This window comes from Paramisgurnus dabryanus, chromosome 21 (assembly GCF_030506205.2).
Source record: "Paramisgurnus dabryanus chromosome 21, PD_genome_1.1, whole genome shotgun sequence".
Lineage (NCBI taxonomy): Eukaryota > Metazoa > Chordata > Actinopteri > Cypriniformes > Cobitidae > Paramisgurnus > Paramisgurnus dabryanus.
The window spans coordinates 17,274,334-17,301,579 of record NC_133357.1 but is presented as its reverse complement, the minus strand read 5'-3'; the positions used below and the strand labels follow the sequence as shown (position 1 = coordinate 17,301,579).

Sequence of the window (27,246 nt, the reverse complement as noted above, 5' to 3'; positions counted from 1 at the left end):
TCATTGGTAAAGTGTTTCTGTCGGAGCTTATTTAAAATCTTTTTTGCTTTGAAATAATTTTAAAATGTATTTAAAATAATGACTAATTCTTATAAATATTGTAAAATAATAATTTGTTCAAATTAACAACCCTTACTTCTTATGGATAACAATCTATATAAAATGTAATTTTGAAGGGCAAGTGACGTATCTGCACTGTCAACACCGTGTAAATATCAAGTTGTAAAATATGTTATAGGACATTGCTTTTAAACATAGGATGTAAACTACCAACATGGTTGGACTGACAGCTTCTGTTTTGGCGTGCATTTGTGTAAATGCGGTACTTTGCAGAAAAATATTATAATATTCTGCAAGATTCTTATAAATGACACTTTTTATTAAATACAACACATTGGCACTGGTTAAAAAACATGCCACTCACAGACTAGATTTTCACAATTAATACATTTAGAAAAATTATATTAAAAACTAACAGTATTATAAAATATACAATATTGCTCAGATGCAATCAAAATCAAATGCTGTGCTTTATTAAATATACAAAATATTTGCCTTCCCATTTTAAATATTTAATTTTTTTAATACTTAAATTGTGAATAATGATCATCATACAATCCCTTGTTGAACGATCAAGATGTCCTATTTAGCTCTCGATGCATTTCACGCATTCGGTTACCCGAAACAACAGAGTCAAAAAGGACACACACAATCATTGTGTCACAATTAAATGAACATAGCAGCAGCACAAGTAAGTTACTCTCGGATCTGTAATGATCGATCGGTGACTATCAGTGCCACATGCCTCAATCCAACAAACCTAAGTTTTACTGACATGTGTCAGTAGACAAGCCACTAAAAAGTGGTATGAGCCACTGGACACCGGAAGTGCCACTCGACAAGCCACTGGTACGAGCCACCTGAAACCGGAAGTGTCACAAAACGTAGTGGCACATGCCACTGGCTTCTATGCGTAAGATGCCATGCCACTTAATGTTAAAACCCCTTCTCCCTAATGTTGTGAGAGCGCGACCTACGGGTCTGAAGTTACTGCAAATGTTTTATTTGTAGAAAATGTTTAAATATGGAGTATTTTGAATACATTATGAATGAGTTTAAAGTATAAAAATAAAGCATTAGTAGAGGGTTATATTTTGCACAATGAAGCCAATTTTTTACCATTAATATATTTTTTCATTGTAATATCACATTCATGCGTTCGTCTTACAACTTAGTTCATTCAATGTTTCCAGATTAATTTTTTTAAAATGTTGGATTTAAAACAAAATATGGACACACAGCCATGACCTTTAATGTTGTTACGCAAAAAAGCTTTTATTTATATTAACCATTTGTTTTATTCACAGCAGCATTCTTACGATCAACCCCAGTTCCCGTTTTACTATGCAGTCCAATACAAAAACAGTAGGAATGGGGTAACAAGACAATCCACTCAAAACCTAGAAAAACAAAAGTAGAGATGGTATATAATACACAGTACTATAGGACTACTGTAGGCCAGCATGCACCTCAATCGATCAAGCCTTTTGTTGCACTTCACATATATGCATTTCCACAGGTCTACCATGGAGTTAAAAGAAAATCAATCACCGGATTGTCTAAATAAGAAAAAAAGGGACATCAAGTTCACTAATGGCCTGAGTGTCAGAAAAAACCCTAAACAATCTGCTTAATCCACAATTATAATAACGTTTACAACTGCATTCACTTTGCAAATCACTTCAAGACACTAACAGAGGAAAACATCAGGCCAGGTGACACCTCAGTGAAAAAACATTTAAACAAGCCGTTTTGTGCTTTCACACAAATCATGTTGTTCGCGCTCATTGTTGGGTTTTTCCAAAGTTACACCTCATGTAAATACAAGCAAGATAAACATTAGAAACCTACCATGTGAAATTGTGAATGATGTAATTCTTAGGTGTTAAAACATTTACATGTATCTTAAAAAACCCTACAGATCTGTGCATGATGAAAAGAAAACTTTCGTTTGATTTTTGTGTTTGAGAAATATTAATCTTACCGTATCCTTTACCTTATTTGTACATCATCTGTGCATACAGCCCATTTATGATGTGCGGTTTTCAAACAGTCTTAGTATCGGAAATGTATGCACAGCTTTACTTGTCCAAATTGCAAATTAAAAAAGTGCAACATGCTAGATCCGTGAACAAAAACGTCTTTGATTTTTTTTGAGGAAGCAAAGCTCCCCGAATGGTGGCCATCGGTCATCACAGTCCTAGGCTTTAAGGTCAAGTTTTAATCCACCTCCTCCATGCTGCTGTAGGACGGGGCAGAGCATTCTCCAGAATGTGCAAACATGTCAGAAGTCACGTCCGAGCTCAATGAAGGGGATCCGTCTGGGTCCAGGTCAGTCCCAAACAGAGTCTGGCTAGAAGCCTGTAAAATAAACCACCATTATAAAACAAGAACATTTCTACATCTTCCACGAGACATGAATGCCATCTGTTGATAATGAACGATCCACACCAGGAGTGACAATTTATAAGAAAATCCAATAACTGATATCAAGACAGGGAGTGAGCTTGAATTTTTATTTATGAAGGCTGTGGTACAGGCACCTTTACAAGTGTGCAGCATATAGACTTATCAGTTTCATTTATTGCTCAGACTTAAATAAATAACATAAACATTGTCATTTTAGGACTGATATATTTTTTAAAAAACGAATCCAAACCTGTTACAGTACTGAATAAAAAGATATAGTTTGGCCAAAAATGAAAATTCTGTCCATTTACTCACCCTCATGTTGTTCTAAACCTGTATGAATTTCTTTTTTTCTGTTGAACACAAATAAAGATATTTTGAGAAATCATAATAAGCACACAGTTGAAGGGAACCATTGACTTCCATAGTATTTGTTTTTCCTGCTATGAATGTCGATTAGTACCATGTAGGTTTAGATCAACGTGAGGATGAGTAAATATTAACAGGATTTTCATTTTTTGGGTGAACTATCCCTTTAAATAATGTATACACAAGCAGGCATGTGATGACATTCTTTAAATTGTGCTGGTGCCCTTAATCAAAGATTGCAAAAAGATTTACCATCCAATCAGAACCAGTAACAATTCGTTCACTTACATGAATTCACTACAAAAATCAGAAACAACCATTATTATACTCCTGAAACAATTTGGACTTGTGACCTTAATTAAGCTGGTTTCGCATTTTTGTCACTGTATCCAAAGAAGTGGTTTAAGATCAGCTGAGGCATTCACAGAAGCCAAAATGTATTCAGGCTTTATAGTGTAGCCAACCTAATGAACCATTATTGACCACCAGCATCCCTGAGACTGTTGGAACGGCAACATCCCCACCAACCCAAGTAGCATTCATCTTACAATATGTGGATTGCCTCTTGATTTACAGAATATAGAGCTAAACTTTGGATCAACAGTGAAGAATGAAGAAAAACTCACAGATTAGTGTACTGGACTGAGCCCCATTAAATGAAAAATCAATCTACAAAGCAAATCATAGTTAAACATTTCAGACAAACTGGTAAACTATTAAGTATTAAAACAAACAAACACACTAATTGGTTTTGTCCACACAAAAATACATAAATCCAAAATATTTTAAATATAAATGAAGAAAAAATAAAAGACTAGAGTCTGACTACATTTCCTTCACTGGGAAAAATTAAGCCACTACCTTATAGTGGCATAAAACCTATGATAGAGATTGATTAGTTAACAGCAGTTTATCTGCCTATATAGCCTAGGGAACATCATCATTATTAGGGCTGCACAATAAATCACATGCGATAGTCATGCGCAACTCGTCAGTAAAGCCGGTTCCTTGATTAATAGTAAATTGCCATCACCTGCTTTCAGATGGGGTGGAATTTACTACACAGAGCCCTAGTTTATTGACAATCAGGGCAATTTTGCATTAATTATATGGACGTATGGCCTGCGATATGGCCCAGCTTGTCGAGGAACTGCGGCTTTTGTGTAGTAAATGCTGCTTCATCTGAAAGCAGGTAATGTCGATTTACTACTAATTAAGGAACTGACGAGATGCACCTGACTATCGCATGCGATTTATCGCACAGCTCTTATCAGTATAGGAAAACGCTAGCAAAGGGACGGCAAGTTATTACATTTTAATGTCAATACTAAGACGGTCACACTTTACAATAAAGTTGTATTTGTTAACATTAGTAAATGTATTAGCTAACATGAACTAACAATGTGCAATGTAGTTTTTCAGAATTTATTAATCAGTCCTTCTATAAAAACGCAATTTTTTGATTGTTGTGGGCAAAAAAAATCCTTGATCTTGCGGCACGTTTTCTTAAAAAATGTGATGGAATATGCGGGATATTTATGCAATTATATTTATGCGGCAACTTGCAAAAACTGTTTGCAGCTTTTAAAAGATGTTCACGTCACATAATCAGGTCACTTTATAATGTCCCATGGCAACAAGGGACACGGCTGCACCTCTGTGAAGTAAATGCAACATTTTTCAACTAGATATATGTGATTTTTGCTACAAAAATGCAGGGAATATGAAATGCAAGCCCCGCATATTTTGCGCACAGAAATCTGCAATTTATGCTGGGAAAGTGTGGCGTATTTGAAAAAAATGCGGCCCCCGCATAAATATGCAGACTTTGGCTGATTATGCGTTGAATCATGTGATCGCATAATCGCGTTTTTCTGGGGGGACTGATTAATCTTGTCAATACATTTGTTGATGTTAGTTCATTGTGCATTAACTGATGGTAACAGTTACAACTTTTGATTTTTAAAAATGTTTACATGCTAAAAGTAAATGCTGAAATAAACAAAAACTAGGATAAGGTATGTATAAGAAATGCTGTAGAAGTATTGACGACCCTGGCTATACAATGACCCCTTTTTCTAAAGAATTTATCTTTAAAATAACATGCACTGATTCAGATGGAATAGTTGAGCTCTGACATCACCTATAGATAAGAGTAAAAAGCTACGGAAAAGTGATCATAGTTTAAAATGCTGCCATTATGTTTTAAACATATGGCTGATACACAACGATTACGAATCAACAGCTGGGACAAATAAGAGGAACAGATCAAGTTTATCCATCTGGCTATTTGTTAATCTTTATGTTGCTTACTGTTAAACATTCATAAAAGACATTTCCTGAGTGTTTTTAAAATTGAATACATTCTTTTAAAATGTAAGTATCACCTATCAGGCTGTGTATTGTGTTATAACCTGAGTTAGGTTTAATTTCAGTGATGGCTAACAGCACAATATGTACATATAGATTTAACTTAAGTAACCTTTTTGTTACTGCTGAGATTGCACTACTTAGAGTACCATCATTAGCTGTTGTGTCATGATTGTAAAAAGTACATTTAACCCCGGTAAGGCCTGGAAAACAAAGGATAAATGAAGGTTAACAGCACTGCTAGGATTGCTGCTAAAGTTGCCAGGATGAAGTATCTCATACGGTCACAGTCTGTGTAATCTGAAATGGTGTCTCGTCTGTGGCGAGACATCCCTCCCCTGCCCTCCTCTTCTCTGTTCGTCCTTGCTCTGGCTCTTCTCCCACGCACACCGGGGCGAAACAGGCTTCGAAATGAGGCGTCCCGCTGCCCCACCTCATCCTCCTCCAGTTCCTGCCATATCAGAGACGCCTGCGATTGGCGGAAACCTATGTCAGCTTCTCGGAAACGGCCTTGCCTCAAAAAAGCACCACCAGTACATCGCAGAACAGCAAATCCCCACAACAATACAGTGAGTATCTGAGAGCTGACTGCTTCAATTTCATGCTCCAGTCAGGCAGATGGGCAGGCAGATTAACAAATTAAATGGATGGCCTAGATGGACTATGAAAGGCTAATCTTTATATTATGATGGACATCATCTTGGTCTGGTTTCACAGACTAGGCTTAGCGTAAAGGGCACCTATTTCATTGCTAAAAAACAATGTTATTTTGTGTATTTGGTATAATACAATGTGTTCACGTGGTTTAAAGTTACACACATTATTTTCCAAATATATCGTACATTTTTGTAGCTCCAGATTTCACTTTCTTTTACATGCGGAGACATGTGCACATGAACAACGCATTGAGGCTGCATTCGACTGTGCACGTACGTTTGCGTACACAAAAAACAGACTATACTTAAGACACTTTAAACTTTCATTTTAGTCTGGGACTAGCCTTAAGCCTTGTCTGTGAAACTGGCAACTTGAATAATAGAAGCTGGAATTGAAGCTGCATTCACTGATGAAGGACATTTACTCTAAGGTAAGTTGTTTCCCCAAGTCAATATGATTCAGAGATCAGAATGCATTCATGTATGGATCACGTCACCATTGAAAAATATATACCCCAAAATATATGACAGTTCCAGAGATTAGATGATTTTCCATTAACTGATATTTTATTAAAGTTCACCCCAAAATTACAATGTTATCATAAATCTTTTACCCTACGCATGCTGCTGACGTGACCTGCTGACGTAGAAATTTATACAGGCGGTTTACCGTATTTTCCGGACTATAAGTCAAACTTTTTTATAGTTTGGCGGGTCAGGTGCCACTTATACATCAAAATTATTTCATATGAACCAATAGAGACCATTACCGTCTACAGCCGCGAGAGTCTACTCTATGCTGCTCCTGTATTTATGTAATTCAATGGATTCAGTGATGCGTAATGACTTTGTGACCTTTTTGAACTTGATTTGGCTTGTCATGTTAATTTAGTCTCCCAGGTATATTCTCTATGCTATTGTGTATGGTGTAAATAACTGCTTATGTTACTTTAACATGTACGGACACCTATTCAGCCTGCTGTTCTGTGTTATTGTTTAGTTGAATAAACTTGCCTTTCCAGATTAAATGTCTATTCTTCGGATTGGGAAATCATTTTCTAAATAGACACGACGTATAGTCCACTGCGACTTGTATATGTTTTTTCCTCTTTAAAACGCATTTTTGACTGATGCGACTTATACTTTGGCGCGACTTATAGTCAGGAAAATACGGTAAGTATTGTTTACAATGTTTGAATAAAGGTTTAAATAAAAACGTGAAAAAAACAAAAAAAAACGTTGGCAACTATGTCAGCAGCATGTGTAGAAGTCTGCTTGTGAACACGCACTGACGGACCAAGGAGAGCAAATTGTTAAAAAAAATCTTTTGTTTTGTTTTCTTTGTGCACAAAAGTGTTCTCGTCGCTTCATATTATTATTTATATTGTTATTTAAAAATGTACCTTTTTCATTCTTGTCTGCTCTTGATTGTGTAAATCGAACTGCAGTCTATGGGGCAGTCACAAGCATCCCGGTTTTCGAAAAATTTGTTTTGAAAACAATCGAAGGACTTTGTGGTTTAGAATGACACAGGGGTTAGTGATTTATGATAAAATTGGCATTTTGGGGTGAACTAACCCTTTAAAGACGACCTCTTAAATTTAATTTATACTGCAATATTAAAACAGCCCTTTAATTCCTGTGCATTTTGTTCAAGTGTTGTATTGTTATAACATAGTACTTTAATCTTTGACATGGCCTTACTAAGTTAATATTAAAGATATCAAGGATATTTTTCACATAATGTTCTTTACGTTATGCAAATCACTATAAATGACTTTGGTGGGTTTCACATTTGAGTAAATTGTATTAAGCAGATGTGCACACTTGGAAAACACCAGTTTTTAAACACCTCAATAAAAAACTATGTTTGTCACAAAGAGCAACTGAACAGTAACATAACCCCAACAATCCTCTGCAACATTTATGAACGTCTATATAGCATAAGTACCAACATTAACCTCATCTTCTATTAAGCTGAGGTAACATGAGAAGTTACTGAGCTGACCTGACTGGCAGCACCACCCGTCGCAGCAGAGGATTCAGCACCAAGTGGCCCGAGCAAGCGAGAAGGTCTCTCTACAGGAGAGTTTCTGCGTCTGTAGAAGAGCACGTAGGCGTAACGCGTCACCACCTGACTCTCTTCCACCGTTGTCACTGTGCTGTCATCAAACAAACGCCAACCTGCAACAGTACAGGATGCAGGGTGAGATATTTTATTTGCTGCCGTTGAGCTGGAGGGGTTCACACGTACCGACGTCGCTGCGCTGGCTGTTCTTGTCGCTGGGGAGACGAGCGTAGGCCGTGTAGTGTCCTCCGATCATTCCCCCATAGTGGTTGATGACAGCGTAGAGGTCGTAGATAGGAGGCTGCTGGATGTCACCCTTATGACCGATACAGAACTTACTCAGGTCCAGGTTTCTAAAGTGGAGAGAAAACTTTACAGTCAAACACACAACTGTGGCTCAGTCAAAACATGGATAACACACAAAGGTTTCAAAAAAGATAATCTTATGTTATATCACACCAGTCTACGTCAATGTACCTGACAGGAAAATCGACCATATCATTAATCTTGTCCCTCCAAATGAAACTCCTGAATGAGAAGCGCTTGAGCTGGATGATGAGTACGTTAGGAAGACGCCACAAAAGCAACTGTTTAGATGCCTCCCTGTGTTGTTGACACTTAGGACAGTACCTGCACCACAGAAATAGTTGTAATATTTAATTTCAACTCATACTAAGACTTAAGTGTAATACAGCTTGACATTGACAAGTGCAAGAGTGTGTCCATACCAGGCCTCCTCAGGGGCTAGCACCTCAGGTTTGGTGAAGAGGTTCAGGCACTGCTCTAATGTGAAGTGTCCCGCCCTGGCGGTCTCCGTAGCAGAGCCTGGGTCCTCATCAAACTCCAGCTCTTTAGATCGCACCAGCACATATTCCTTTAAGCGCTCATTGTTCTTCCACACCAGCTCCAGCGTGCAGTCATCCGGCAACTCCAGAACTGCATCGCCTGTAGGGGGCACCAGTCAGTACAAATGCAAACAAATCCATCCACGAAGACCATCTATGAAACAGAATCAGACCAAATGAATGGTGACTGACCTTTGTCTTCAACTTTTATGTCCTCCTTTTGATTCGAATCCAAAATTGAGATGTAGAACTGAGAGGCGCTCCCACTTCCGGACTCAGATGGCTGCTGATAGCCGGTTACTACAGCTGCCAAAGAAACAAAATGGCCTATTATTCCACCAGTTACAAGCACAGAGGCTATAATGTGTATATATATGTACACATATATATGCCCATCCCTCTATGCCCATCCCTCTATGCCCATCCCTCAATCCCTATCCATCGATCCATCTATCCCTCAATCCCTAAAATCCCTATCCATCTATCTCTCTATCCCTATCCATCTATCTCCCTATCATCTCCATCTATCCCTATCCATCTATCTCTATCCATCTATCCCTATGTCTCTATCCCTATGTCTCTATCCCTATCCCTCTTTCCCTATCCATCTATCCCTCAATCCCTATCCAGCACTCTCTATCCCTATCCATCTATCCCTCTATCCTTATCCCTATATCTATCCAAATGGAGGGAGGGAGGTAGGGAGGGAGCGAGAGAATATATTTTCAAAATTTTTACCTTCCGGTTTAACAGCCTTTTCGCATGACGTTTCTTTTTCTGCCACAGAATCTTGGGAGCTGGTGGCGAGCTCACAGCAGCCTGAGTCCCTGGTGTATGTGGAGACGGTGTCCCCGTCTGCCGTGGGAAGCCTGGACACAGTCTCTGTTTGCGAGGGTGTTACAGATGCACTCTGCGCCACTTCATTCTCAGTTTCTTTAGCAGATGAAGTCTCCTCATCCAGCTCCTGACACTCTGAGACGCTGCTGGCCATGGATGTAAGATCAACATGGGACAGAATAGCATCTGGGGAGGTTCGACCAGATTGGAAAGGTGGCTGGAAAACATTGACAGAGTACCTGCAGGGAGAAATATAGATGGTGATGGATCATAAGATGACAATAAGTCCCCAGGCAAGGTCATAAACTTTTCTTTTTAACTAAGGCTGCACAATAAATTGCATGTGACATCTCATGCAGCCCTATTCTTAAACGTATCATTCTACCATTTTTTTTATATCATTTTCTAAATTCATGACCCTAAATACACAACCAAGATTTATTATACCTAGAGTAGCCTTCCAGAAGCTGTGTGAGGCGACTGTAAGTCAGCCTGGACTCGGGCACACTAATTATAAACGGCAGTCCAATATTCTCCATGTTAGGCCGACACAGAGTCTTGTGATTTTGCCAGTGGTTCCTCTGACATGCCCTGTAATGAGAGAAAAAACACTAAAGCCTAACTGAAACCTATGCCCAATCTCACAGACTATGCTAGTGTAAAAAACAACTCACTGATTGCAATAGCCCACACGGTAGCAGCGTGTGCAGCGCCTGAGCTTCTCATCGTCAGATGCCGGAGGCTTCGAGCAGCCAGCACACTTTGTGATTGTGATGCTAGGAACCTGCGGTCTCTGAAGATCAACATATGGACTCAATCAATGCATGGTGAATTAAATCTCAGAACAGGAATTATTCATCAAAGCATAAGTTTAAAATGGTGTACCTGTTGGACCTTTAGAAGCACCACTCTTTCTTTGGCCAGATCTTTTGACAGCACCTCGAAGCAGAAGAGCAGGTCACTAGGTGAGACTGTGTCTAAGGAGTGAGATGGTAAGAAGATCTTGTGGAATCGGTTTTTCACCACCTGAAGGAAGACAAGGGAAATAATTCAGAACAACTTCAACTTCCTGTAAGTGCTGACTGATGCATGTTTCTGCCTTTTAAATTACAATTACAATACAAATGTACCCAGAGTGACTAAGAGTGTTTTCAAACTATATACATTTTATCAGTAAATATGGCCTGTGGGTATCCAACACACAACCTGCTAAATGCTCTACCAACTGAGGTACAGGTACAAGCTGGTTTAGGATTTTTTTCTGGAGGTATTCTGATGCACACATGCATGTGTACCATGGCTCAACCACACACTTTACACTTAACATATTTTTAGTGTTTAATAATTAATTTATTAAAGAAAATGACAATTGTTAACTTTATTTTATAAAACATTACATTAATTAAAAACAACATAGTAGCAGAGTTTATTTGCAGTTAAAAATCAGCAAAGCTGTTAAAAATGTAATGAAATATATTTTAAACATAACAGTATTGCTAAATTGTGTTAAACTTGCATCTCTGGTTTCAATCAGTTTTTATATGAATGCATCACCTCATGTCAGTAAAAAAACAAACTTGTGACTTGTCAACAATTCGTAAATAATTTGCTTACTAATCTTACTAATAAGTCTTAAAGGGCACATGGCATGAAAATTTCACTTTATGAGTTTTTTTAACATTAATATGAGTTCCCCCAGCCTGTTTATGTCTCCAAATTGGTTAAAAACGGTGATAGGTGTAAACTGAGCCCTGTGTATTCTGCTCTGCCTTTGAAAAAAGTCAGTTCAGATGAGCCGTTCAGCAATGTGCCGCATTATGTCGTCAGAAGGAGCGAAGTTAGCCCGCCTTTCTCTGCTTTGCCTGCTTAGAGCATTTGGGCCCCGCCCATTAGGGTAGAGAGTAGAGCCACCGTACCGTTAGCCTGGCTCCGCCCTCTTACGTGCTTCCGTTTAATTTTCATTTCGCTTCAGTACTACGTCTGGGACTGCTGTGTAGAGTTTCGTTTTCTCCTGCAAAAATCTGCAGGTCCAATCAGCGAACAGAGGGGGGTGGCTAAGAACGATGACGTTGAGGTCGTGCGTCAGTTTGAGTTGTAGTTCAGTAATGGCAGCGGAGAAAGACGTGAGAAAAGCTATTCGGTCCGTTGTTGCAAAACTGCCGTATATACACAAGTTAAGCAAGAACCAGGTTTGCTAAGTTTTGTTGGTCTCAATATTCAGACTTGTTTCCAGCCGGTTTCGGTGCATGATATACGTCATGACCACACGTTAGCGATCGCCTATGGAAGATCCTGAGTGAATCTGGGCAGATCCAATAGTTTTAAACTTCAACAGAGGACCCTCCTTAACGGAAGTAACGCTTTGCAATGGAGCGTGGCCAGACTCTCTGTACAAATGAAATTAATGTACGAGAGTCTGGTTGGACCAGGTTACCGTACCGTAAGCGTGCCATTGTTTTTCATCGAGACACATTGAGAGAAGCATAACATTTGCTCCGTGTTTACTGGATAAAACTTTGAGGAACAATCTACAGGTTAATGCTGGATTTGAAGAGAGACTACGTTTAAAAAGCAATGCGTTTGTGTTTTCAGAGTGTCGTGTGTTTCGTGTGAGTCCAAAATATGTGTTCGTTGTCTCATGTTGCACACGCCTGGAAAGTGTTTATGATAAAATACACATGTGTGTGTGTTGTACACGCATCGAAAGGGTTTATGATAAAATACTCGCAAGACACTAACTCAACAGTAAACTCTTACACACGAGATTAAGTGAGTATTGAAAGCTAGTTTGACTACGAAAAACTGTTATCCAATCATAGCAGTGGGAGTTAATGCGGCCCGCCCATCAAAACCAAGCACTTCTCAAGTCAGCCTCTAAACCAGGGTAAAAAATAGCTGCTTACTTATGGCTTTTGATGTTTTTGGATGTAAAAATCATCGGAACATCATAAGTAGACCTCAGACAACAGTATTAAAACAGTAAAATACGACATGTCATGTGCCTTTTAATAACATTGGAGAAAAGCTCTCACATCCTCTGTTAGCTCTGATTAATTTACTTGGCATTTCAACTGTTCATTAAAGTGAATCGACTTCAAAGAATCATTCGTTTTCAAGTCATTGATGGTTAAACACGCGAACACGATTGCGATGTTGAATAACAGAACATGTCATGCAGGAAACACTACTGCATCAGATTGTGTCTGTAGTGATTCACCTGCACAACACCCACGAAATATAGCACCAAATATAGCTCAGGAGGAAACTCCATAAATTGCAGTCCTTCTTGTAAAGTTAATCTGCACCTTATTGTGCTGACAAATGAAACAGCGCCACCATTGCGGCTTAAGGCTGCAACTGCACTTACAAATGATAATCCACTGAGTGCAAGGATTGTTGTTTATTTTTTTCCGTAAAAAAACACATGACAGAAAAACCTGTCAAGAGCCAGAGGCGGCACGGAATTTGGTTAAGACGTCCGTCTCCAAAATCTCTATGCAGGAAAAACCCTGTAGGAGCAGGACTAACAGACTTCAGAGAAAAATCATAATACCTCTGCCAGTCTCAGGTTCTCTGGTTTGATCCTCACACTGCGAGATATTGACTCCAGTACTTCACTTGTGTTTGAGTTCTCCTTACTCACGCTGACCAAAAACTACACAAACAAATAGATTAGCTAAAACATTTAAGGACTCGATAAGGTACTTCAGCAAGCTGTGTTGTTGTTTTACCTTGATTGGTTTCTTGTGAGGCTCTTTAGAAAAATAGAAAACAGTCAGCACCTTCTGTTTTTGAGGTAGGGGAACAGGCAGGTATAGGAAGGGATCAAATGTTATAGAAACCTAAAAAAGAAAGATGAAGTAACAGATGACACATCTCTTATAATCAAACCTCTGAGAGCTACACGCACAGAAATCCAGTCTTATTTCACAAACATGAATTCAAAAGCACTGAATTACCTTAGAGCAAACTGGGCACACCAGCTTTGACTTGTACTGGCCCTGAAAGAGGTCAACAATAAAGGAATCGTTCCTCATTTTATGCCTCTGCCACGCCTCCTCTGCGACAACCTGTAAAACCATAAACATGAACAGCGTTTGGGAGATTTATTAGCCATGAGAATAAAGCTTACTAGGTTAATGAAAATTTTCCTGTTGCAAAATACCTGCTCACATAACAGCTGATTTACATAAAAAAAATTACCAGAGCCATTCAGAGTACCCAGAAGCATGTGCTTTAATAAAAGCAAGAAATGCCGACTTATTGTAAGAAAGTTTAGTTCAATTAAAACCTTTTACATTTGATTGTAAGCAAAAGCAATAGGCTCACTTCATCCTGCCGGCCGTCTGAGTCGACGGTCTCTGTGTAAGGTTTGTTCTGGATGCGGTTCAAGTCCTCATGCAGCCCATCCAGCAAGAAAGCCATGAACTCCTGAGCATCATGCTGTGCGTAACCTGTAAACTGACTGGCCTTACTGGCAACTATAGCCTGTGAAGACAAATTCGAATGAAAAGAGAGTCAGGCATTACGAAACTCATCACATTAAGGAAAACTAGAAGGTTTTTTTCTTATTAATACCTTTAATTTGGAAGGCTGAAAGGCATGGTGAGTGCCCTTCCACAGAGCTCGAAGCAGAACAGCAAAGCCAATGGCTAATCGACCACCCGTGCCCAATGGGTTACTACAGTTGATCTCAGATTCAAATCCCCGATCTGAAACAACATCACAAAAAGTAAATTACTTGACATCATCTCCATTTTCATTTTGATTTATCAAACCGCAAATCCATAAAGGATACAAGTAAAACAATGTATACTAACTAGGCATGCCTTTATAAGTAGGGATGCACCGAATATTCGGCCACCGAAAATTTTATTTTTAGACTTTTATCACCGAAACAATACGGCCGAAATGTTGTGATGACGCAAACAGAAACCGCGACCTGCACGTGCTTGTCTGAAGCAACATGTACAGTATGCGGTGTGGATGTATTTAACCGCAAAAAGGCGCTAAAGTACGCACAGAGGCACATGCGGTTGTGTCCGGTCCAGAAGTGATCATCACAGTGAGTACGCCCTTCAAAGATCAGAACTCTTGATGTGTAAACTTTAGAGAGAGTTGCGCAAATGTGTCTCATAATGTATAGTCCATTAACATACATGTGCCGAATAAAGCAATGTAAAACAACGTAACATTTTTATGCTGCGCTGTTTGGGATTCGCCTTCGTTCTCTGTGTGCACGCGCGTTTAAGTGCCCTGAATAGTGCACACACGAGTGAGACGCAAACAAGCGAACGTAAAATCTTTCTGTTCTTGACAGGGCACATATAAACAAAATTATCTCCAAAGTATTCTTTTTCTAATAAAAACATTTGTTTATGTCTTAAGTGTATGTATAGATTACAGTCATAAACCAGTCTCTGCTTATTTAAAGAGACAGTAACCTCAATTAACCTACTTAAGTCTAACAAAGAGACCAATAGCTCTAAAAATAATAAAATATTTAATTTATACAATAAAGACAGTGTTATGACTCATTTAACTCTTTCACCGCCAGCGTTTTTCAAAAAAGTTGCCAGCCAGCGCCAGCGTTTTTCATGATTTTCACCAAAGTTTAATGCCTTCCAGAAAATGTTCTTCTTTAAATATATAAACATACAAATACCAAATGAAAGAACAGACCCTCTGCCTTCAAACAAAAAAAAACGTTTCATCCTACCTTTAGTGGTTCTTTTGCAATCAGCTTTTGAATATGGGTAGTTTTTTGCAAAAACACCATATTTTGAGCAAAAAGCAGAGATAATTAAATTTTTATGACGGACTTTTCATAGAGATCCCATTCAGAGCGATCTTTAAAACAGACACGGACATGCAGCAGCTTGCCATAGGGCAATACTTCCGGGTTTAAAAAGTTACGGAAGGGCGGAAAGACGGAAAATCTCGTCATTTGCGGGGAAGCGTTTTCTCTTAATTGACGAGATATCTCGTCAATGGCGGGGAAAGAGTTAATTCGATTTCTGTACCTAATGCTAATGTTAGCCCTTATTAATGTGCAGCTTTGTTCTTTTTTATAAATGTTTGTAATTTCTTTATTTGTTATTAGATTTTCCCCACCCCCTTTTTGCTGATCTGAAAAATAATCCGATCCGTGCCTCAAAAACTGTAATGTGATCTGAACCGTGAGTTTTGTGATCTGTCACACACCCTTAGTAAAGTTAGTACACAGTGATAGCCATAAATGCATTTGTACTAATAATTGGCATAATCATTTATTTCGGTGTTTTGGTTTCTCGGCCTTGGTTTCCTCATTTTCGGCCAAGAATTTTCATTTCGGTGCATCCCTAGTTATAAGAAAAGCAATAAAATGCCCCTTACCATGGAAATAATCCCTGAGCTCCCGTGTGTTTGACAGGGACTGAATCACACTGTTCATAAAGCAGGTGTTTCCCAGATTAACCAATCCTGTGAAGCCGGGTAGACACACCTTCTTCTCCTCCACCTCTTCAGCTCTCTCGCTGCCTGCAGGAGTGTGAGTCATGGGCTGCACCATGCAGGTGGGCTTGGGCTGTGGACCGGCAAAAAGAGGTAGTAACCAACACATCTGAGGCCAAGTATAGGCTCTTGCAAACACTGGATCGTCACATGCACCAAAAACAAAATGATGCGCTGCCTTTTCTCTTATTACCGTGGTAACAGTTGGTTCCTGTTTGAGGGGCATGTGTTCAGAGACTGAGCGAGGAGACACACTATCCAGACCTTTGTCCTCTGTGCCTCGAGGAGGTTTGGCTTTTTCTTCTCCTACTCGAGGATCTTCTTTAGCAGGAAGTGCATGCTGGCTGCTTCCTGGCTGACTCTTTTCAAGTGAGGAAGGGCTGGAGGGCACAGCAACTTTGGCGCCCCCCACTGCACCTTAAACAAGACAACGGAGCTTGTGGTTAGCAGCCAAAGGTCACAGCTAAAGGTTACTGAAGAGTAGGATGATTTATTCATAATTATAATGTATATGATATGACATAATCAATATAAAAATCAAGTAATGATGAATCGATAGGCAAGCTGCTTTAGGGGCGGTTCACATTTCGCATCTAAAATGCAGGGTAAACGCAACAGTCGGTTGGTTCTTGTCACATGAAAGTTTCCACTTTAGTTGTCTTGCTTCATTAAAAAAAGCAGGATAATACTGACTCAATATCGGTATAATTGCACATGAACAGCACTACTAAATCACAATGATCCTAAATTGGCAGCTGAGTTTGAGAGAGGGCCATGTAGAGCATCTTGGGTCGGGTGGCTTGGCACCAAGACAGGGACACACTAGCACATTTGGCTTGACCTTGTTTTACACATATTGAGTTACTGGGTTAGTCCCTGTAGTTACTTTCCACCTTATAACCGGGGTGGGGGGGTAGTATTCCAGAAAGCTGGTTGTGTCGAAAACGTCTTCGTGTATTGCCCGCGTCTGCGCATTAACTCTAGAACCCAGAACCGACATGATCAGGGTAAGCAGGTTTTAGGTTAATCAACCATTCAGGGTCAATGTTTCACTGAGGGTAAGTTAACCCCGCTTCTGGAATACACCCCTGGTGCCCTCATTTCAATATGTAAACAAACACAATCCAAATTTTCAGTCTCATGTATGCTCCCTATTAAAGGGATAGTTCACGGAAAAATAAGTTGTTCCAAACTTGTATAAATTTCTTTGTTCTGTTGAATACAGAGGGAGATATTTTGAGGAATATTTGTAACCAAGCAGATCTAGGGCACCACTGACTTTCATTGTAGAAAAAATAACACTTTGGAAGTAAATGTGCCCCAAATCTGTTTGTTATTAACATGTTTCAAAATATCTTCCTTTGTCTTCAGTAGAACAAAGAAATGTATTCAGGTTTGGAACAACTTGATGGTATGTACTGTAAATTACAAAATGTTACTTAATTTCACTTTAAACATACCAGTTAGACTCATAGCTCTTTGAAAGGAACAAAACCTACGTAAGCCAAAGCTTAGTCACGGACATCCTTTTTAGATGTGACTTTATACAGAAGCATCTGTTCATTGTGATTTGCTTAGGTGACCAATGTAAACAAACTGAATGAGTATAAATTATCTGCAACATGAGCGTGTGTGTTTTTATAGGGTTGCCCAGAAGCAAATAGAATTCAGGCAGCAGACCTTGTGTGGCAGGAGCCTCCAGACCTCCCCAGCGCTGACTGTGTCTCTTCTTTAGAGTGATGTCGATACGGGACGGGGTGAAGGCGTAGCTGGACTGATCCGGATGGATTAGATTCCTAAAACATCAGCAGATGGGATAGAACAAACCTTAAGAAATGCACACTTAAGGTCAACGAATATTAAGAATGCCATCCAAAAATCGTACCTGAGTTTAACCTGCCATTTGAAGACAGTGTTTGGTCCACAATCCGGATGAAGGCGCAAAAAATTGGGATCGCTGTGAAAAGTGTTTGAACAGTAAAGAGAAGAAACTTAAGAGCACCTTTACACCTGGTATTAAGATATGTTTGGCTGATCGGAGTCAGTGTTCGAAAGCGTCTCTTTTGTCCACTTTCAACAGCTTCTGTCCTGATTACTTTTTTGGGGGGGTCTATGGGCAAGTTTCTAAAATGCAAGCGAGAGAAATTACGGGTTTAAAGAGACACTCCACTTTTTTTGAAAATAAGTTCATTTTCCAGATCCCCTAGAGTTAAACATTTGATTTTTACCGTTTTGGAATCCATTTGGCTGAACTCCAAGTCTGGCGTTAACACTTTTAGCATAGCTTAGCATAATTTATTGAATCTGATTAGTCTATTAGTTGCGCTAAAAAAACCCCAAAGAGTTTTGATATTTTTCCTATTTTTACATTCTACATAGTTACATTGTGTACTAAGACCACCGGAAAATTAAAACTTAGATTTTCTAGGCAGATATGGCTAGGAACTATACTCTCATTCTGGCGTAATAATCAAGGACTTTGCTGATGTAACATGGCTGCAGGAGGTGCAATGATATTATGGAGTGCTTGAAAATAGTCCCCTGCTATTGAAAGTAACCAAGGGGACTATTTTCGGCTACTGCGTTATATTATTGCACCTCCTGCAGCCATGTTACAGCAGCAAGTATCAGAACTCTTTGGTTATTTTAGCATGCTAAAACTGGATGCTAATGGTCTAATCAGATTCAATGGATTATGCTAACCAACGCTAAAAGTGGTTCCGCCAGACCCGGAGATCAGCTGAATGGATTCCAATACGGTTAAAATTAAATTTTTAACCCTAGAGGAGCTGGAAAATGAGCATATTTTCAAAAAAGTGGAATGTCCCTTTAAGTTGACAATGACATCCACTAATATTATGAGAGAGTCCCCCTATTTGTGTTTTTAGTAAACATGCTGCACAATGTTTTTTACATGTATACGTAAAGGCTTTCTCAGATATTTTAATTGATGAAATAAACTTTGTCACAAAATGAAACAGTAATGAAAGAGGTGGAGAGCAGCTGCTTTAGTTTCATCAATGAAACACTGTGGGTTTTTGCTAAACGTCAGTAGCAATTTGCTCGGTACATTACACATTATATCAATAGGTGGAGAGTAGGTGGTCTTTTGTGGCATAAGTGTATAACCCATAAAAGCAAAACCTCTCAGACTCTTTTTACACCCGCATTGCCCACTTGACCAAAAAAACGATCAACCAAAACGCATCTTAATACCAGATGTAAACAGGTAGTAATTTGCAATGTAATTTGACTCCTCATATGCCTAGTAGGCTTTCTCACCTGGTCTGGAAGATAAGAGTGAAATCTTGTTCCCTGAACAGCACCCTGGACGTCTCTCTGCAAATTTCTTTCATGTAGACATTAACAACCATCAGATCTGTCCCTTTTTCATACGAGTCATTCTTTACAAACGTCAAGTTCACCATCGGCTCTGGACCTTAACACATATTAGTCAAGAGTAAGAAAGATACACATCAATTGGTACTGATGTAAAACACGTACAGGAAACCCACAAACACTCTGTACTGACCTTCTATGCACTCCTCTTGGTTTCCTACATGTGGCTCTTCTTTAGACTTGTCTCTCTTTTCCTCTGTGCAAGTCTTCTGAGGCGATGCCTCTCTTTTGGTGGCAGTTGTTGAGAAAGGCTCTCTAGATCCCAAATTAGGAGACGGAAGCTTTTCAGGATCCTGGGCATCTACTTGTGGCTTTTTTTCCTCCTCTTTGTTTTCTGCCTGGACTGATGTTGTTTTTTCAGCATTTGTGTCACAAGAAGCGTGCATACTTACAAGAGGGGAGGAACTCTCCTGTTGTGACACCTTTGGCTCACACGCTGAGGAAGCAGTTTTGCTAGCATCTGCCTCAACCTATAAAAACAACAATGGCAACAGGAAGTGAGAGACTTTTTCCTACCAATCCCCTTTTTACCGATTTAAAAATATGGGCGAGTAAAATTTAATGAAGTCAGAAAATTTCAGAGTATGAGAACTGCTCATCATTACAACTGCAATTGCACACAGAGCAATAAATACAAGTTATTATATGGCAGATGATCAGTAGTTTCTCACCTGAACATTGCTTTTTGACCTCCTATCCATCACTTTCTCCTTTTGTGACGCCTGGCACCCTTGACCTTTGCCCTGTGGTTGAGCACTACTGTCTTTAGCATTACTACATGAAGCGGCAGCATTGTTAATAGCTGGTGCCTGTGGCTTGCCATTGACTGCTGGTTTGGATTGAGGCTCTTTTTCTACACAGGACACGACAGGGGGCTCCTTTGTGTTTTTGGAGAGTTGTGTGGTGCGCTTTGCACTGGGCTCATTGTTTGGGTCCGTTTTATTGTTTGATTTAAGCTCAGCTGCTTTCGCACCTGCATTCTCTACCTGTTTGCCCTTCATCCCTCGTTTCAACCCTCGGTCTTGTTTTACCCGTTTCTGCTCAACAGAGGTCAAGGCAGGTGTTTTCTCTGTTTCAACAGATTTTTGTGAAACCCCTGTGGTCGACTGTTGGTGGGTGCTTCCGTTCTCTCGAAGGGTGTCCACTGGCGCGGTATCTTTTTTGCTCTGTGTAAAGGAGAACATAATCAAAACTCTGAAACAAATATGATCACGCAAACACACAAGCATAATGTTTCCACTAAGCAAACCGGATGTGCGGATTCACATTTCTGGATTCTGCGCAGATGGCAGACCCCAAAAAAGTGTAAAAAAACAACATTCGACCTCGATAACTTTGCAAGACATCATGAAACAGTTAGCCGAAATATTAGATTTTTTTGTTTTAACCTTAAACGTTTTCATTCCTTAAAAGGGTTTTTAACAAATCACTAGGGGTTTAAGCCCCCAAAGTCCCCCTGACGACACCACTGTGTCTGGTACACTTGTTCCGTTTGGTTAGTTGAAAGGTCTGCACAATTGAAACAGACTGGGCTCAGTAAAGACTTTAGTACAAATATATACTGATTCAGTTTATGCTTGTCTGAATATATGACAAGTTGCATTTATTATAATGACAGCAGGGTCAGCAGGTGTTCTTACAGCGAGGGTGGGCCAGATGTTGAGGGGGATCTTCTTGTGCATGACAAGCTGCAGAACGTTAGCTTTTTCTTTAAAGAGCAATTTAGTGCAGGAGGCCTCAATCTCCTCATGAAGACGACAGCTCCATTCACGACCATCTGAGAAAATGCACAAAGACCACAGCACACGCCAACATTATAAACCGGAGATGGCATACAATAACAAAACATGGGTTTCATAACATGGATATATACACAAGCACACACACGCTCCTCTTACCTGGCAGGCGGATGTGGCAAGTGGTATCGGTGAAGGCAGAGTCGATATCCTCGACTTTTAGCACCCCAGCATCTCCACAGTTAAGTCTGACGATCACATCGTATGCGCTCTGCTTCCAGTCCAGCAACAAATCTGCAGACAAATGAACAGACATTTGCCGTCAAAAAAAACAAAATCTTCTTTATATTCAGCATAAATAGGTCATCTTTATTATGTCAGGCACTCACAAGGATCAAATTGTAGCTGATTAAATATAATAAATAAATAAAATTAGGTCTGGCATAACTAAAAAAAAACCACAATGAATTTTCAAAAACATTACCTGATATCATGATAACCCTTACGCTACATAACCAGACATCCAGATACAGCATAAACTCCCCTCATCTTAAACAAGTGCATTAAGCAAGGAATCCCTTAGCTGTGGTCCTGGGTTTGGCTTAGATTTGCATTTACATGCATGTTAGTAAGAAGGTCCGAGAGAGTACAGGAAAGAGCCAGAAAAGGCAGAGAGCGGGAACGAGAGCTTGTTTATATCTATGGATCATGCTTTAGAATCAAATGACAGTCCAGTAGTCCAGTCCCTACTCTCACACGGACCTTCTTAAAGGTCATAATGAAGCCAACGCGCCCCAGAGTCGAGCTCCTATTCCATGTGATGTAATCTCTACTCTGTATCCCATGAGAATCCCCTGCATGCCCTGGGACCCACTGCACTTTTCACCTTCTAAGCTCACAGAGAAGATGCACAAAACTAGGATAGGACAATAAAAAAAGGATCCACCGGTAGTTGGGAAAAAAATTAAGTGTGAGGAATACTCTGTGTGGTGTGAGGAGTGTCAGCCGGAGTGAAGTCTTCCCAAGCATGTGCAAGGCAGAGCCACATTACTGACCTTGAAAAAGCCCTTCATTACTGAACCAGAGGTTTAGATTACAACAGTTCAGCACTCAGCAAAGCACTGCAGAGGCATAACACGCCCAGCAGACGGGGCACAACACTGACTGGCAAACACGGAGACTACGCAAATAAAGCATTCATGTAGACTTGCCACCCTAGTAATCACGTTTCAGCATATATTAGGTATCTTTCATTAAAAACATCACCACACAAAACAGGTACCTATGTCATTTTCTGTTAAAGAGCGCACCGTAGGATGACTTCTTTTTGTAGGCCAAAACGGAAGTTAGCAGGACACGAGGGCTGTGTCCCAATTCAAAGGCTGCGACCTTCTAAGGACGTATTTTAAGACCGATTGCATCACGGCAGCGCGACTTGAGGCTAGTAAGGCCGTCCCAATTCAAAGGATGCTTAGAATGAAGCCTCAAAATGCGTCCTCATTTCTCCGCGCTGTTAAGGATAGAACGAATGTTTACTTCACAGCCGAGGATATCCCAAGAGTCATTGCGAGTCTGCATATAATAGATGGATATTCTAAAATAAACAATTAAAACCTTTATTAAATAAAAGTGTATTTATCAGAAAAAAAATTCTTGTCAATGTCTTAGTATTATAAGTTATGTTTTGTGTTAATATTATTCTTTTTATGTTACACAGAAAGCCCATTCATTTTTTCCAGACTTTTGGATTGTCGCAAAGAGAAGCTCATATGTCCTGCCAGCTTTTTATATGACTAGGTGGCCTAGACGCACTTTTCTTCATAGCCAGTTTATCGATTTGCATGCAAACACATGAAAACAGGTTTCTAAAATTAGCTGATTTTTGATAGATATCTGCTTTTTTACATATAAACAAACTCAATACTGTCAACAACAATGTAAAATTTCAACCACCCTTCTGTGAGAACTGAAATAATAATAATGACACAAAGCCTAAAAGTCAATTTGGCTATTGTTGAGGAATGAATATCTGCACAAACTCTTAAACACAAACACAGTATATTATCTATATTTCCACTTTATTTTACTTTTATTACTTATCAGTTCCTCCATTTAAAGACAAAAATTTGATTAATGATTACCAGAAATGATCGCCTAAATAAAAACCAGACGTACAGCATACCATTAAACCACTTTCTTATTGCAGAAATTTCAGAACAGTCTAGGGCTCGGCTACATAAACTTACAGGTTTGACACGTTGCCAATTAACACTGAATAGCAAAGTGTGGAGGTCTTGTTCACATTGTGCCACATACAGTTTCACGTACACTTTGACATCACCTTACGGACTGACACCATCCCAGTCTTACACAACACTTTAGGGCGCACTCACATTATCCAAACCAAATTGCGCTCGGGCACGTTTGACCCCCAAAGCCTGGTTCGTTTGACTAGTGCGATCGCTCTGTACCGGGCACGGTTTGGTTAATCTGCAAGCCGGCCGGTGCACAGTTCACTTGGGCTCAAAAGGAGAGACGTCAATTGCACGAACACTCATCTTCACCTGCCTCCGTAATAACCTTCTGACTGTGCGCAGCAGGGTTACGTGAATGTCCGAGCTGCGCATGTGACAGATCAACTAAGCAATATGATGGCATGTGAGAGGGCTGTGTGCGCAAAAAATGACTCCAAATAAAAAACACAGACTTCACATTAACATTACAATGGGTTCCAGTGTTAAGAGAGCGCTTTACTTCCTGCTTTGTTCAAAACAGTCACATCCTAATAACGAAAGCGCGCCCAAGCTCAGATCGATTAAAGTACAGTGTGAGTGTGTGCGTCTGGGGGAGTAGGGAGGGGGGACAACCCCGCTGAGGCATGGTTTGGTTTGGATAGTATGAGTGCGCCCTTAGTGTCTTTTAAGGACAAGTTCGGTATTTTACACTTAAAGCCCTGTTTTCAGATTGTTTATGATGAACTAGAACGGTTTTGACTGAAATTTGGACATATGATGCTGGTCCAAGAATTTTCGGTTTCTTTGGTATCAATCTCATTTCTGATTTGTTTTGGATGAACTACAGTGATGGACACAGAAATTTTGACAGTGGGTCGTGTCTTGACTTTTTGACTCGTTTAGAAGCGTCTCTTGACTGCTTCAGAATGGAAGTCAATGACCATGCACAAACATGTCATTAAAACAACACTTAACGTTAATTTTCAAAACTGTGCTACTCACCGAGTGGTTTGTGGTGTTTGTTGATAATTAAAAACAAGTTTTTGTAAAATTCCATTGACTTCTCTTGGAAGACTCATTGCTCGCTGATATATCACTCCGCCGCCGGGAAACAGAAAAGGGTCTGTTTAACATGTGGTTGTAGTTTTTTCGCTCGGTTTCTCTCAGAAGAAATTTTTCCCATATTTGATGGCTCAGTGACCAGCTTTAGGTTTGAAGTTGAGCTCGATTGTGACGCTAGACACCGAGCGTACTTGTATGGCAAAGTGGTTGTCGCCATCAAGTGGTCGGAAGTGTGCTAACGCTTCAGACTCAAATATAGAGCGGAAGTATATACGCGGTTGTGAGGTATCTGAAAAAATAGATCCACTATAGCAAATAACATGGATTGAAATCATACATTGCGCCAATATATTTGTTTTTAATCATCAACGAACACCACAAACCACTCGGAGAGTAGTACAGTTTTGAAAATGAACGTTAATGTTTTACTCAAAAATAAAAACATAATTTCTTCTTGACTGAACAAAGAAAGACATCAACATTTTGGATGACATGGTGGTGAGTAAATATCTGGATTTTTTTTTAAGAAAATGGACTAATCCTTTAAAAGGAGAAAAGATAAGCGATAAAACCAACTGAAGTAAAAAGCCAAATGAGATCAACAGATTCAGACCTAGTTTATAAGTAGGGATGCACCGAAATTTCGGCAACCAAAAATGACTGATGATGCCAGAAAAATAGCCAAAAATAAATGGTGCTCCGCTTCTGAGATTTTATTTTCACTGCAGCCGTTATCACTGTGCTACACAGCGACACCAATTCTGTGTGATCCGACCACCACTGCCTATGATCATGTTTTAATGTGTCTCTTGCATCGCATATCACGCACTTTGACTTGCACCTTTTTTTTAAAGTCAAGTTCAGGTCCTCTAAAATGCAACAGGCTATCAAATATATCTCGTCAGTAACTGATTATCGAGTTTTGGTGTTACTTTCAAATAACTTTGATTATTTCTGCCCAGACTTTTCATTTCAGTGCATCACTATCTATGAGTGTATCCAAACAATGGATAAGAACACTGCCCTCTCTTTACCTTTTTTAGTCTCTGTGGTGGTTGAGGCTGTCCTCTTGGCCTCCCTGCTCTCCTGATTAACTCTGTCCTTCTGCTTCTTCCTGCTGGTGCTGGCCATGTCGTCGGGTCCTCTCTGACCTCGTCTACGGCCGGATTCATTGGGTCCTGTACTGCTGCTGGCCATCTTGAGCCACTTTCCACTGACGGGTCGGCCGTCACCCACCTCGCTCCCACTCCCGGAGCTGCTTCCACAGGGGTCTGGATCTGAGCTGTGACGTTTCCTGCCCGGTCCAGCTATCTTGGCGGCGTTTTAAGTGAGAGTACTCCCAAAAGAGAATCAGAGGGAGACTGTAAACAAAAAGAGAACCATGATGCATGTAATTTGGTTGAATGACAAAAAATGGTTTAGATTAACAAATGCGACACACATTAAATACGAAATCAATTTTAAGTCAGATATAACTGGTGTGAAATGATAACAAGATTACATTTACGAATTAAATAAAAGGGTAAAAAATATCAATTATATTATCAGGATAACAACATGATGAATCATGACCATGGTAAACTTGATCAGTGACCTAAAATGTAACTTAGGTTTACGTTAAGAAAAAATCCTGTGTGCTTTCTCAAGCTTTTTTGACCACAGAGGTTTACCATTAAAATTGTGTCTTCCGACTAATAAATAATCATTGCTTTGTAAAAAATCAATCTTTAATTTCATTACTTTATGGCTTTTTAAATGGCTTGTAACGTTAGTGGACTCCGATGCCGTTTGCTGTTCCTGTGGTGACACTCTCTGCCTTACACACAACAAAGATAATTTCCATCACATAGTATAAACAAAATATTGTCAAGGAAGTCTTTAATATTTATGTTCTCAGTTGTCATATGAAAGGACGGCAACAACGGAACTCGCTAAATCCGCGGCTGCTAACCCAACTAGCTTAGCCTGACTGACTTTTGTTTCACTCTCTAGTTCTCCCCATTGGTTCATTAACGTTACACCGGTGCCAAATGATATTCTTTCTTAATATCACTTGGCTCTGTAATAAGCTATTTGCCCACTTTAGATCAAAAGAAATCGCAAAACCTCACCAACTACAACGGGAGTTGCACGCGCGAGGGCTAATCATACAGCACGCGCTACTGAGCCGGAGCACTTTACCGCAAGGTCGGATAGTGCGGCGTTGTCGGAAGTATGCATATGTTGGAGGCAAAGACGCTTTGTGTGATATCTGAGAAATGACAACTGCAGTTTTAATGAAATCTTACGTTGTTTGTCGTTGCTTTGTTGTATCGAGGAGTTGCGGCGCGTGTGCTTTCTCTCCGTTAGCGGCGACTGCGGCTTAATTCAGCCCCAGGCTTCAGACAGGGCAACGGGCCGCCGACAGCCCCGGAGCCGCATTAGCGCTCTCCTTAAAACTAAATTCCTTATTTCCAGAAGGTTCCTAGCCTGGGCCCATTTTGCAGTGCTTAACCAAAAACCGATCCACTGGGAATAGAAACAAAGAAAACGACGCTACTCCTCCACTTGATGAGCCTACCCAATGCTCTCAATGACTAGCACTTTCTTGGAGAACAAAAACAAACCGAGTTCAGACGGCGATCAAGCCAACCTGCCTCATAGTTTGCTTCATGCGGCGCTGCGAAGGCCGCTATGACATCAAAATACAGCGAGATCGATTCAAAAGCA

The 27,246-nt window shown here is 39.9% G+C and overlaps 1 protein-coding gene across 5 annotated transcripts; it reads right to left on the bottom strand.

The window, feature by feature from the left end:
- Positions 1 to 1,309: 1,309 nt before the first annotated feature.
- On the bottom strand, positions 1,310 to 27,167 carry usp19 (ubiquitin specific peptidase 19). Of its 5 annotated transcripts, none has more exons than XR_010543912.1 (27): positions 26,826 to 27,167; positions 25,572 to 25,898; positions 21,404 to 21,535; positions 21,146 to 21,282; positions 20,177 to 20,671; positions 19,639 to 19,975; positions 19,389 to 19,545; positions 17,992 to 18,063; positions 17,787 to 17,902; positions 16,300 to 16,523; positions 15,990 to 16,179; positions 14,193 to 14,326; positions 13,944 to 14,102; positions 13,574 to 13,684; positions 13,346 to 13,456; positions 13,168 to 13,269; positions 10,500 to 10,640; positions 10,289 to 10,407; positions 10,062 to 10,205; positions 9,516 to 9,853; positions 8,970 to 9,083; positions 8,661 to 8,877; positions 8,410 to 8,562; positions 8,119 to 8,285; positions 7,873 to 8,048; positions 2,785 to 5,677; positions 2,285 to 2,421 (listed from the first exon to the last, which is right to left on the bottom strand). XR_010543912.1 is itself a non-coding variant. In XM_065285986.1 (26 exons), exons 2-26 carry the CDS (start codon positions 25,732 to 25,734, stop codon positions 2,281 to 2,283), a joined length of 4,350 nt encoding a protein of 1,449 aa, XP_065142058.1. In that variant the 5' UTR covers positions 25,735 to 25,898; positions 26,826 to 27,165; the 3' UTR covers positions 1,310 to 2,280. The 5 variants fall into 5 exon arrangements, 2 of the variants coding, with proteins under 2 accessions (XP_065142058.1, XP_065142059.1); XR_010543913.1 differs by having other exon boundaries at positions 16,300 to 16,517; XM_065285986.1 differs by lacking the exon at positions 2,785 to 5,677 and having other exon boundaries at positions 1,310 to 2,421; positions 26,826 to 27,165.
- Between the last annotated feature and the right edge of the window lie 79 nt (positions 27,168 to 27,246).